At 40.7% G+C, this 14,442-nt stretch overlaps 1 protein-coding gene across 1 annotated transcript in view; it reads left to right on the forward strand.

The window, feature by feature from the left end:
• Positions 1-14,442, forward strand: part of TMEM132C (transmembrane protein 132C) — a gene marked incomplete at its 5' end in the record, with an annotated part of 158,923 nt that overhangs the window by 137,719 nt on the left and 6,762 nt on the right. The window contains 3 exons of the mRNA XM_019470773.1: positions 6,431-6,636; positions 7,118-7,391; positions 8,455-8,646. Of these exons, the coding sequence (XP_019326318.1) occupies positions 6,431-6,636; positions 7,118-7,391; positions 8,455-8,646 (672 nt within the window). The remainder of the gene's footprint in view (positions 1-6,430; positions 6,637-7,117; positions 7,392-8,454; positions 8,647-14,442) is intronic.

Consider the following 14,442-nt stretch of genomic DNA (forward strand, 5'->3'; position numbering starts at 1 on the left):
TCTGCATTACTGTATTTACCTTTATGCTCGCCCTGTGAGGGGAGCTTTTGGCTTCACTTTCCAAGTCACTGAGCACAGCTCCAACTGTAGTCAGTGGGAACGAGGGGTGGCTCTGGCAAGTCAAGTCACACTAGCAATTAGCAACTCCTATAATGGATGCTTCCGTTTTAAAGGCTGCTCTAACAGTGTCACAAAGCTGTAAATATCATTCCAGAGATCATGGAAGAGCTCAGGTCTGAAGCTTTAACTCTTCTCAGACTTAAACAGTTTAACATGAAAAAATGAATAGTATGGGCCTTGAGACAGCTTCCATTTTCCAGTAGTAGGTTATTGATTAATCAGATTATGCAACCAGGCATTGAAATCCTTCTTATGAAGCAGTTGCCATCACCTAATGTTCATGTAGCACAGGATTTCCTTTATGTATAAAACTGTAGTGTTTAATTGGAATCAAGGCTAGAGAGCTATATAGTCTCTCTCAAAATCTCTAGAATTTAATAGAGCATAATTCCCTTTCTACAGAGGATGTTGTTAAAAAAAAAAATCTTAGAAGAAATTCTATAGCAAGGACATGAATATTACAAAATTCTAAAGGATTGTCCAGAAAGCTTGTGGAATGATTATCACCGTCTAATATTTTCTATATATTATGTAAGTGTCAGTATATTCAGTGGATAAGTCATTCTGGTGCTCTGTATTCCTTAATGGAGTGAATGACTTTGTTCACGAAGGTTAACCTCCATGAGCTTCAATTGCCCTTCTGGTATGTAAGAGTGATGATACTGAGCTGAAATAGCAGGAGTGTCGTATATTTGAAAAGTGCTGAACATCACTATTCTTTACTAATTATCCTGTAAATTTTTTCGTTGAAATTGAGATTCTTTTAAGAGATACTGGAAAAATCTTTTTGCTCATAGAAGTGCTTGCATAAATATTTAAACATTTATGTAACCTTTGAATATTTTAGCAACATTTACATTAGTATAACAGAAATGGGTAAATGGGTTTACACACCAAAATACAAGATTCTGAACCTGAGGAGTATAAGCAGGACATCTACCATTATCATATCTCCTCATTTCTGTTCAGTCTTGAAGTTCTGAGACTTTTTAAACCTCAGGGTGTTTAATTAAAGGCAAACCACACAGACTTCTACCTAGAAAATGGAGTGATGCCTCACAAATCTTCAGTGTTCATAAACTTGACAGGATTGCCATATTAAAAACTTCTCTTTTTGTCCTTCAAAACTGTCCCTCAGAGACTGGGCTGATATCTCCAGAGGTGAAAAACCACTAGGAGAATAAACAAGCTTAGACTAGACTAGACTCACAGAGTCAGTACCACTCGTTTATTTTTAGGTCTTATAGTTGTTGTTCTTTCCACTCCTGTGTACAACACATACGAAACAGAACAGGCAGTGGTTTGAGTTCATCTTTTGAAAGACAGTCTTAGCTTATATTTGACATCAAATTTGTCTTTTGTAAACTATCTGCCTCCACCAGTAATTGAATGAAGATTCCTCAGGAATCTGTAGTGGAATTTAACCCAGCAAACCCGATATGCTTACAGAAGCGTCAACAGCCCCTTTATGGCTGCAGAGTCCAAGGCAGTACGTTGTCACATCCTTTGTGGTGAACTCACACAGCTCATGCTCCCTTCTTGCAATTCTGCAATACAGAGGTCGTGGTGGGATCAAGACCTTAATCTGAAAGGAGTAAGTAGAGGAAGACCCAAAGGTCTTGACTGGTAACGGTACTAGGAATCTCCTTAATATTCACTGCAGCTAATCTGTTCATTACCAGATGGAACGGTACATTCACTCCCCAGATCACAAAGTCACATAGTGCCATAGGTAGTGATTCAGGAGTGACTCTTTCTTGATTTCCAGGCAGCAGTTTTCTCTGTCAGCTCAATAAAATGTGATTTGTTGCAGAGAGAATCTATCCAAGTCATTTGGAAAGGCAATGGCCTTTGTTACAAAGGGGCACAAAAATATAATGCCAGAAAAAAGAAAGATAAAGAAGAAACCTCTAGGGAATTGTGCTTAGCCCTGTCTTTTGCTGTCTAGCTTCTTTATTTTAGTTTTAATCTGGAGAGAGACGTTAGAAAAATAGAAAAAAGGGGGAAAGTAGCTGAATGCAGCTTAATAATGAAAGAAACTGTTGAAATAGCATCAGAGAAAGCTCTTTAAAATGCAAAACCTCTTGCTGATCTGCTACGCAAAATAGAAAAAAACAATCACTTAAAGGTGGTGGTGAAGCAGGCTTTCCCTTCATCATCTCTCACTTCTTCTGATGCCAAAGATAAAAAGCACTTTCAGAGGGAAGATGTTTTCACAGTAAAAGCATAAATACTACAGGAGATGAGAGACAGATCACTGTTCACAGTGTCTCCAGCTTCTATTAGAAACTTCCTTAGACTACTGCGGGCAGCACTCACAGATGAGAGCTGGTCATTGTACTGTTCAGTGACCTTCCAGAAGCATTGCAAAACCCTGGAGGAAAACAGAGGGATACTTTTTATCTATCAAAAATGCTTAAACAAGTATACCTTTTTAATTAAAAAGAATTTGAGTTCTAATATGATCCAGTTTAATTTATTACTCTTTTTAATCTCCCTTCTATCCTTCCTCCATGATTCCATGCAACAGTGTTTTAGGTTGTCCCTACCAGTCCTGTGTTTCCATCTCTTTTAACCCCATATGAGAACAGATCAAAATAGTTTTGCCAAGTCTGCATTGAATAACTCCAAAACCAAGTTGACTGTGATGTTATTTCTATCTGAGTTAACCTGAACTAAGGGGGTCTGTTGTTGCACCATATAACCCCTACGCTTTTTTTGTGAGGGGCATCTGCTTAGCAAATCAGACCTTAAATGTAGCTTGCTGATGTTGTAAATTGTAGCAGAACCAGTACATCTGGATTTGTTCTCCGAGGCTGAGAAATCCTTTTTATTTATTTTTTAAGTGACACTGTGTGAGACAAGGGCAAGGGAAGCAAACCCACTTGCTCTCATTCTGCTAGCCTGGTATAGCTAAGCTTAGCTGAGATGTGTTGCTTATAGAAGCTGTAGACTATGGAATAGCTTTAGTTGAACGTTTCTTGAGAAGGAGTATCCTTAATCCTGTACATATGGAGAGCACACACACATTGTGAAGCAGACACTAAGATACTTTTTCCCTTTCATCCCCTGTATAGCACTAGTTGGGAAGTCTGTTGCCTTTCTTTGTCAAAAGCAATCAATGTTGCTTCAAGAATGGATACCTGAAAACACAACAGTTAAAATGCATGCAGTAATACAATAGAATATAAGCTTCGCTCCTCCTGTACTCTCTGTGTGCTACCTCTTTATCAGAAATACAGGAACAGAAGAAAAAGCATGTGTAAGGACATTAGCGATGCTTGTACTTGGTGAAGAGAGTAATGTTTTTCTCAATGCAACTCATAAAGATTTGCCACTATTGCTGATGCATGTCCAGTAATAAATATTAACCTGTAGCAAATTTTAAAGGCTGTGTGGTAGCTACAGCAGCCACATCCTTAGGATGCTGTATATATTTGTTTAGCCATTTGTTTGTCACATACCCATGAAGGCATATAGCAGCTTTACAAATACAGATGGAGATTGGATCTCAGCCCAGAACCATTTAGGAATTGCAGTTTTGCTACTATTGTTATTGTGTTTTTTCCCTGACAGTCACATTTGTTCTGTAACTGACAACATTGAGCTTTAGATAATATTAAATCATACATCTAGACCAGACCTGGTCAGTCTGAAGCTATGTTACCAGAAATCTTTTATCAGCATGTGCATGTGATTTACTATGTGCATAAATAAACAACTTGTACAACTAACTCAGAAAGTTCATTCGTCTTTGGGATGAACTCCATAGAAATGAATAGGATGGAATCAGTTTCAGGATGGCAATGGCTACTGCTCCAAGCAGAATTAAATTAGATCTTATTGACAAGCCTCCCAAAAGCTTCTGCTCAAAGGAAGATAGGGCTAAAGAACCAAGAAGCCATATCTGAAGCTGCTTTGTCAAATGATCCAGACATAGGGTCGTCTCCCCAGGCACGCTCACAACTTCCCATTTGGCTCTAGGAGTTGTTCTGTGCTCCAAGTGCAGTGCAGTTCTCTGTTGCTGACCAAGGCTCCCTGGGTTGTGTTGTTTACACCAGTGGGGGAAAATGGACAGAAAGAGTTGAATTGACTTTCCTGAGGTTACAGAGGAAGACAGAAATTAGAGTTTGTGTCAGCCAGGGCTTCCTTGTACCCTGAACTTCATTGAGGATGTTGTGCCATAGGTAACATTCATATGTGGTATATTATTTAGATGTGAATTCCTTTTACCTTCAGCCACCTAAGAATTAGGTATCTGGTCTAAGATACTTTGCAGGGTCTCCATCTCTGGTGGGGAGACATGGGCAGCTTCAGAGGGAGGGGTAGTAACACTGCCAAGCATCGGGAGAGGAAAGTCACCCACTGGCCATGCAACTGAGACAGCAGCGAGACAACGTGCTGATGCATTAGGCATCAGCAGCTCAAATACAGGAGCTGAATGCCCCCAGTATGTCCTAGCGGCTGTATACTGCTCTAGGCAGAAATGCCTCTGATCAGGAAGTCAAGGCTGTACCTCCTGACATGTAGAACCTTGCTTGCCTGTGCGGTTGGAATTGTTTTCATGAGAAACATTTTCATGATGTTTCCTCTCCCAGGGTGAAGCTGATGCAATGGCACCATAGAGAGAAAGAACAGCCCATCTAGGAAAGAGTTCTGAATTACTGCGTGGTATTATATATTATATTATGCACCTCTGCTGCATAGTACTTTTAGATTAGATCAAATAGTCATTCTGAAACAGCCTAGTGTGAACTAAACCCCTTTCTGCATTGCCATTCAAGTTAATACATGTAAAAATAGGGCATGCCATTCATAGTGATAAAATGAAGACATTTCTGCCACCTTCAGACTTTTAAACCTGTCTTAGATGGTGTGAGGGAGAAGCCTAAACAGACAGATGGGTCAGGTATTGTAGTACGTAGTACTGTTCTCAGTCAGCAGAGCCCAGTTACAGCATAACCATCCTAGGGAATGAGTCACAGAAATGTTTGTATTGTGTTCTCTGAGGTTTCCTTTTGCAATCTTGCCATCAAATATTTTACCAGAATGTGAGCAGTGCCTAAACCTGACAGAGGATACAAACGGGATGTGTATGTCAAACTGGGAACAGTTAAGCTCCTGTATCTGTGGTCACAGAGGACATCCATCTGTTTGATTAGCCTGGGAACATAAGCATTTCTGGCTGATAATCTTCATTAGAATAAAATTATATTGGGAATGGGAGTGGGGATAAAAGGGAGCAGATAATAATATAAATATATGTTCAGGTGGGGAGACGCATTGCCAGCACTAACGGTACTTGTTATGGGTGATGAAATAGAATTCTGATGGCGTGGGAGCAAGAGCAGGAGTTGAAGAGATCTGCTGAGTTTACTGTTAATTTCTGCAGACATACCAGCTCATTTAGTAATGTAACAGCTCCCATTGCTAGCCACTTAATGTATGATTAATGTGCCACAGGATTTCCCCAGACATTTATGACACCTTTAGGAATAGATATGACAATGACTTTATCACACGGAGTCACTTCATACTATCTGCATCCCTCTTAATGATTTATATATTCATGAGTGATTTTATCACTAGTACTCAGTAACGTAATAAATGAGAAAACTCAATGGTCTGTAAATTACAACATTGATTAAAGAAGTGATTACTGATATAACTCTTACATGACTATGATAATGCTTGCTTATATTTCAGGACAGCATTTACATGTTAATTATAAATCTACTGCGGTGTTTAGAAATACTTTACAGCTTTAATCAAAATGTAAACATTTATAAACAGATAATGTTTATTGCGGAGGAAATGAGTAGACTTCTGTTACTCTTCAGTGGATGAAATCCACTCCAGAGCCAGCTTTGTCTTGACAACTGAAAGCAGCATCACCCCCTGATGAAGGTACTCATCAGGGTACAGCTTTGATTTGCTGCTTGCCTCTATTGAAACCTGTTTTGGTTTGTTGGGTTCCTCTTGACCAAGCCGTGAAGGAGCCTTGCTCATTATAAATTCCACAGCACTGTGATCGGCTAGTGGCTCACTGCATAACAAACAGAAAATCAACCACCAGCTTCATAAATAGTATCCAGTCTTTAGGCATCTCCAGCATAATTATGCCTCCTGAGCCAATGAAGGATTTTTGTGTTCAGCTGCTCCCATTGCAAAAGGCCATCATTAACATGCATAAAGAGAAGGGAGCCTTTTTTGTTTGTTTTTGGGTTTGAGATGCCAGGGTTACACTTTGAGGTTGTTTTGTCACAGTGATTACCTTTTCTTCTTTCTCTCCCTCTTCCCCCCCCCTTAGGTTTCTGACAGATGTGACTATGTTTTTGTCAATGGCAAAGAAATGAAAGGCAAGGTGAATGCGCTTGTCAACTTCACATATCAGTATCTGAGTGCTCCTCTGCAAATCACAGTCTGGGTTCCACGCTTGCCTCTTCAGATTGACATTTCGGACACAGAACTGAGCCAAATAAAAGGCTGGCGAGTCCCAGTTGTTTCCAACAAAAGGTGGGTTTGACTTGCTAAATTTCTTGGGTGTTTTTGTAAAATGAATGGAGTTGATTTTAACTGTCAGCAAGAACAGCTGCAGCACCTGCACCCAAAATGCAGCATCTTTCCCTGAGGAACAGCAGTACAGGAATCCCCAGCTTTGCACCGGACATCTGCAGATATAATAAAGCTTTTAAAATTTGTGGGAGTTTTGCTTCTGTGCATGTGTCTGTCCTGTGCAACAGAGTACGGTGTGGTGCTCTGGTAAGGTCCGCTTACAGAGTTGTTGTTCTTCAGACATACCAGCTTAGATGAAAAAGTGCTATAGTCAATTTGTATGGTCCTTCATCATGCTAGGTAGCCATGAATTAGCAATGGTCCAAAAAACCAGAAGGGAGGGCTGTTATTTAAGGGGGTATTCTCCATTAGCATTCTAATGTTAGTTTTCACTAATGTTCTTGAAAACATTTCTTTATGCTTCATTTTCTTCTGAAAAAAGACCCACCAGAGACAGTGATGATGAGGATGAAGATGAGCGGAAAGGAAGAGGATGCACTCTGCAGTACCAGCATGCCATGGTGCGAGTCCTCACACAATTTGTAGCTGAGGATTCTAGCCCTTGGGGTCAGCTAAGCTACCTGCTGGGCTCAGATTGGCAGTTTGACATTACAGATCTGGTGATGGATTTTATGAAACTGGAGGATCCTCACATCGCCAAGCTGCAGGAAGGCAGGATTTTGATCGGACGGGAAGTAGGAATGACAACGATGCAGGTACTGTGCTCTAGACTGCCACATTCTGCCATTCCCGTAGAGAACCTGTGTGTGGACATAAATCCAGTGCAGTGTTCTGCTGTCTTGAAACAGGATAATTTCCCATTACATTCCTGTGACCACCTAGAGTGTCACAGACAGCATTAACCCAACCACAGTGATCCAAGCTAGAGGTGGTCCGAGGCATGCAGTATGGCCAGGAGCTGGAAGCCATAGAGCCTTCAGAGATCTTTAGGAGAGGCAGCACTTCCAGGCTCAGTGAGAAGTCAGAGCTCTTGCCCCGATGGATGCAGGTTACCACCAGTCAGCTGATGGGCACCATTTGACTTTTTGAGACAGCGATCTTTAGACTGTGCCAAGTTTCTTTTGACTTACTTAAACATTAATTCAGGGAAAAAAATACAACCTGGTTAATAACCCTGAAAGGCACAAGTGGCCAACACCATATCCCAGTTCTGCCCCAGCTGAATCCTTACTAAAGCCAATGCACAAAGAGTGAATATAGCTAATCTAGGCTGTAGATATGAGATGGGGAAGGTGGAGAAGACAGTATGTGCATGAACTAGCTATCCTTAGTTCCCTAAAGATAGCAGTATGGCCATTAGTTTCATTAAAGGGAAGGGTATCCTACTACCTTGATGTTTCATCAGAAACAGAAAAGAGAGAGAAATGAGAATTTCCAAGCAAAGAAGTGAAGGACAAATCCTGGATGTTGCTAACCTCCCTTTGAAATGGTTGGGAAGTAAATCTGATGAGCTCATTCACACCGGGACACAGAATAACAGGGGAAGAAAGTTTTAAATTGACTCTTCTAGTGAAATGATGTAAATAACACAACTGAGAGAGTATAGCTCTCAGTTTTGGATGCAATGTTCTCAGCTATAACCTCTCTACTGAATGTTTTTCCGACCCTGCTAATGAAATCAGACTGCCTTTCCAGTGTGCTCTGCCACTTCATTTCTATGCATAAAGCTTTGGAGACAAGAAGGGATGATGACCTTAAGAAAGGTTATTTTAATTGATTGGCCTTTTCCTAAGTTGATTCTTTTGTGTTTCTTCAAAGGTTTTGTCTCCTCTGTCTGACTCCATCCTAGCAGAGAAGACAGTGACTGTGCTAGATGACAAAGTGACCATAACAGACCTTGGAGTCCAGCTGGTGGCTGGGCTTTCACTCTTTCTTCAGCCAAGCGCAGCAAGCAGTCGGGCTATTGTGGCTACAACCATTGCCCAAGAGCTGCTGCATACTCCTAAGCAGGTAGTGTACACTCCATATTTACTGTTGTTGCCTTTTGGGATGGGGCAGTGCTTTATCAAGGTGAAGTACAGATGATAATTCGTAACAAGTTTAGAAGTTAAACTTTAAAGTATAGGTGTAGTACTCAATTGGTTTCCTCTAGCGGTGCTATCGAATTGTCTTCTCATTTCTTCCCTTCAAATATGGACTTAATCTGCAGTAAAAGTTCTGACTACACTGAAGTTTATATTACTTACATTTTTAATATCCTTTCTTTAAATGATGCAACATCTGTTATTTTCGCAACACAGGCAGTCTTTGGACAGTGATCCTTGTTTGCTATATGAGCGTGCCCTTGTTTTCCATGCCAGAGAGCACAGAGCTCTGTGTGTCACAATAATTTAATATTTTGAAGAGCTATAAAATAGAGGCAGGAGATAGCCAAATACATTTCTTTTCCCTCCTGGAGTCATGACAGACTGCCAGGCTCCTCTCTCCTTTTATTTTTTAGATGGATTTTGGGGGGTTCATCATTCAGTTCATCAGGGTATCACTGTGCTGATCCTACTTAATTTAAGCCAGCAAATTTCCATCTCTGTAAAAGGAGTCTTTCAAGCAGCGTGTTTCAGGTCACAACCCACATGGAGAAGAAGATTGGAGAATACCACCAGATCAAGGCAAACAGTTGCTCTGGAACAGATTAAAAACAAGGGTCAGTAGCAGTGGAACAATCTGTATGTTCATTGCTCTTTCAGTCAGTTGATTTGAAGAGTGGGACTGGGGACCATGCAGTTAATTCTGTCCACAGCTATTCCTCTCACAGAAACTATATTTCATCTCACATAGATAGGGAGAGATCTCAAGCCAAGTTTTATGGCCCATTTTCATGATCATTGCTACCTAATTTTCTGGAACATAAAAATAATTTAGATTGTTTTATAACTTAGTGACAGGAAAATGTCCAAACTAGAAGGACATGTTGTCCATCTGTTCCATTTACTGCGTCCTGTAAACATAAGAATCTTATGTAATTAACCCATTTATACCCTTCTCCAGGGCTTAGAAACCATGTCTGACATACTGTCTTCAGGCAAAAACTGTAAAAGCAAAAGCTAAAGCATGCCTAACCCAATTCTGTTATGTAGGACAGAGCACTATTTGTCCTGCAGCATCATTGAAAGAATCATGGCTTTGATTGCAGATAAAAGATCTTGTGAATCTGGAAACGTTGCACAGATATTTTCAACTTCTCAGATTTATAGATAATCTGTCCTGAGTGTGCAAAGATATTTATCAACATCAGGTTATGGCATATTATGACAGGGCATTTCAGTAGTGCACAACATGAGATCTCATATTGTATTATGGCATGGCGATGTGATATGACATGTCATTATATATCACTACAGTTGGCAAGTTATGAAATAATACAAAAGAGTAAAAATGTGTAAATGTGGTTTGTTTTGAAATTATTTTCCCCAGCATCTGTGTTATGGAACAATTTTAGTGAAATATTTTGTTGAAGCTGATGTTCTTTTGCGAGACAATTTCAGTTTCCTCAGTGGCACCTGTCTGATACGGAAGTGGCTGGGCATATCAGGCTCCCATTCTGAGCAATGCCTTCTGCTTCTGGTACTGCTGGGCAGCGTGGGGTGCTGCTGGCCCTACTGCCCTCTTCCTGGGCCTACAGATAGCACTACTGCATCATGCTCGCTGAAGATACCAACTGTAAAACAGGAGGCAAGAGAAAATCAAGCATCTTTTTCTCAGTAAAAGAAGTTTAAAATCTGTTGTTTCTTCTCCAGACTCCATCTGGAAAAAAAACAGGACCTAGACTCTATTAGAAGGCAGTGGAAAACCTTCTCTACACCAGGATCTGGAACGCCCAAGGAAATGTGGTTGCTTAGTAGCAATCCCAAATTCGTCAGTTTTTCCCATTCCTTCTATGCACGGCGCCTTCTGTCCCAGTTTCCTGCAAACATAGAGCAGCATGTTCTTGTGGAATCCCACTTCAGCCTCTGCTTCTCCTTCCAGCTCCTCCAGTTGGAGCCTGCCCACCCCCATTGCCTCTGCTTGTCTTCCCACCACCTCCTCTTCACCAGGAGAAAGAGAAGTATCCTGCCTGCTTCCCAACAGAAGGCTTTACTGGGGGCATCGCTTCTCATTTATTTGTGAGGGTCAGATCCTGCTCAAGCACTGTGAGTGTTTGCAGTCCTGATCCTCTGGTCATGCCAGGTCGCTGTGGAACCTGAGCACAGTCCCTAGTTACTGAGGCACTTTGGCAGTGCCTTCATCCCGGAGGCCTGATCTAATTCCACATACTGTGCAATTTACTTCCTACCTTATTGTAAGCCACTCATTTGTTCTCAGGCCTAAATCTTACTCAGCCTATAGACAGGGCTTGCCCAAGGAAGGGCTGTTGAAAAGAGACCTTAGGGACTTTGCATTTGCATCACCAAAAAAATGAGACAGGAATAGATTTCACACTAGAAAATGCATTGAGGGAAATAGTCTTAGCATAGGAGTGGTCTGTCGAGTTACATACGTCTTTTCCTTTCGTTTGCAGTTTGAATGAAGGATATAACATTTAAGTCACTTGCCCTTAGAAGAATTAATGCAAATGTAGGAATGCTTGTGGCTAAATTTTGCAAGAAGAGACTCGTGATTTGGAGTATTCCAGCTGAGATCCTTACTGAGCTGGAATTTCAGAAGGCAAGTGCTGAGTGTTTTCTGAAAATCAAGCCCTTTTGAAAGAGGGTTTTTTTCAAGGGGCAGCCCAGAACTAAGCATATACTTGAGTGTTGCAAGGCCTTCGTTATTTAGGTGTGTCTTTTCCTCTCAAACAAGTTTATAAAAAGGCCCAAGTAACTCATACAAACCTTGTTGATGCAACTGAGAAACAAAATAACAGTTAAGATAGCTGAAGGTTTTATTTTTCTCGGGAATGATTGTGTATGTCTCAGCATTGTTATATGGAAAAAACAGTCAGTGTGTTCTTAGTCAAATGTTTTCCTTGGCTCCACTTTAGCACCTTCAGTAGCCAAGCTTCAACATAGATTAGCAAATGTCCTTGGGTAATTGGTGCTCCGGCAGGCACAATATTGTCCCTACCAGATTAAGCAGTACATCTGTATAGTGCAATGGAAGGTGTAAAGCATTATACAGATTGTGCTATTACACATCTTTCAGTATCGTAGGAATGAATTTAGTGGTTTTGCTGTGACTTTCTTTCAATGAATATAATGACGAGATTAGTTCCTTGATTATAATGACCGCACCATGTCTGCATAAGTGCCACAAAATAGCCAAAACACAAGTCCTGAAAAGTTGGTAGTTTCTCCAAATACTTGGCAATCTAAAGAAGATAAGCTAAAGTTTTTTTTCTTGGGTGCCTTAAGTTAGATATCTTTATCTATAGTTGGGCAACTAATTACCTGAGGTGACAAGGTGACCTTGAGGGATGCTGAGCCCATAATTCCTTTTTTTTTTAAATTAATGGGGAGCTCATTGGCACTGAAAAGTGGATCAGTGATTTAGGTGCCTAAAAATAAATGCAGGTTGACCAACTTTTAAATATCAAAGTTGAAATATCTTCTGAAAATTTGGAATCAGTGGCTGTGAGCAGTCTATTTTTAGTGGCCATCTGCTCAGGTAGAAAAGCTGTTCCATTTGGCTTGCTGACCATTGTTAAAATCAACACTGTCATCTTAAAGGCCTCTCCAAAATGTAAATAAAAGAAAACCTACAGTGTTTAAGTGTTCTCTGATCTGAGTGAGCTTCAAGGACTCTTACATTTCAGCTGGCTCTGCAGGGAAACTCACAGTCATATCATAGCTTTTTCATCACTGTAGGGTATTGCATGTAGTCTAATGAACTGAAATGGGAGAGCAGATAGAATAAAAGAAAGAAAAAAGAAAGCCTTTAATAAATAACTGTGTGTATAAATATATCAGTGCTACTGGAAAATTGCAGACATTTTCTTAGGGAAAAAAAAGCAGTGTTAGCGCTTTCTAAAGGCCAAGTTCTTCTCTTTCACATGTGTAGCTCCTGTTGACATCAGCGACAAGACCCAACCCTGTGAGGTCATCCATAACCTCAGGGAGTGTCCTCCGAGATGTCAGCTCTCACTCTGATAGAAGGTGAGGGTGCTCAGCACCACCTGAATCAGGGCGACAAGCTAGAGTTGCTTGCACATCCCTGCCTTTTGGATTGACACAATAATGTCCTGTTTTAGCTTATGTCCTTCATGCAAACTAGTTCTGGGAGTTCACTGACATCTCACAGTTAAGTAACAGGTGTCAGGAGTATTTTTATGGTGTGGATTCATTAACCCATTCTGGCAGTATAAATTACACTTAAATTGTATTTATATCTTCTTTAAACTGACAGAGCAATGTAATGGCTCACAAATATGACAAAGGAATTAAGCAGCATGGGAAAGGGAGAAAGGATGTATTGTTAGATAAGAATCTGAATTCTTCCCGTGCAAATACAAGCAAATTCCCACTGGAAAGGAATGTCACATTAGCAGATTGGACAAAAAGGAGAGAAAGAAATACACAGTAGGGGAATGCATGGTTTGAATTAAGATCTGAGTCTTGGCTGCCTTTCATTTCCACATCGTAACGATCAAGCCCAATTTTTACTACACAAGCCACAGGCTTAAAAATAAATGCACATGTAATACTTTGATATTTCATGTGATAAAATTGCTAGGGAAACCCATTTCAGCATTCAAGTCCCCAGATAGAACAATCAGAGCTGGTCTAATAGAAGCTGCTGAGAACAGTATTCCCTTGCCTTTATTTGAGGGAGGGATGTATTTGTTTTCTGCAGAGCCATCCAGCCATCCATTTCTTTCCTTTGGTGTCCTGCCTCACTCCTGGACTATTGCAGCTGACCCCAGCACTTGAGGGCTTATTCACAAATACTTCTATTTGTGCTTTAGTGAATGAAGACCATGAAAAGGCCTCTTTATTCTGGGTATGGAATAAAATCAAATATACTGATCAGTCCTCACATCTGTGTTTCTAAAGCAGCAGAATTCTCTAAAATGCAACCAGTCCTACACACTTTACTCCCCTATTTTTTGCTTGAAGAATACAAGATAGTATGCCCTGGTATCAAGCTGATCCCAGCTTTTTTGAGGAGGTATTGAAGGACACTTTGTAATCACTGACTGTGATGCTACAGATGGGCTCAGTGGAACATCGATAAGCAGACTTTCAAATGCTGTATGATGGGCATGTATGTAGAGGGCAACATAATCATCACTGTGGCTCCCAGATTTTCACAGGCAACTCGTGCAAGTCCCAGCACAGTGGGACTCATTAGATCTCTGTATGATGGGCTTTCTACTGAGCTTCCAAACCAGCTCTGCTTCCTGCATTCAGGTTGCCTTTTGGAGTGTGAGCCTCCTTGTTTTATCTAGGTGGAACAGACATAGCCAGCAAACAATCGTGTTTGTGGTGACTCAGCCGGCAGGGTTTGAAGTATTCCAGGTCAGGCAATACAGAGCTCCTCTGGGACTGTTGGTTTCCATTAGTGCCATGTTACTTCTGTACCCTGGTAATTTCCCCTTTGTTTTACCCACCTAAACATAACAAGTGGATAACAAGGGTGTCATGGTTTAACCTCAGTCGGCAACTGAGCACCACGCAGCCGCTCACTCACTCCCCCCCCTGCCCCGGTGGGATGGGAGAGAGAAATGGAAGAGTAGAAGTGAGAAAAACTCGTGGGTTGAGATAAAAACAGTTTAATAATTGAAATAAAATAATAATAACTATAATAATAATAATATAATAATAATAATATACA

The sequence above is a fragment of the Aptenodytes forsteri genome, unplaced genomic scaffold, assembly GCF_000699145.1.
Source record: "Aptenodytes forsteri isolate BGI_AS27 unplaced genomic scaffold, ASM69914v1 Scaffold79, whole genome shotgun sequence".
NCBI classification, from domain to species: domain Eukaryota; kingdom Metazoa; phylum Chordata; class Aves; order Sphenisciformes; family Spheniscidae; genus Aptenodytes; species Aptenodytes forsteri.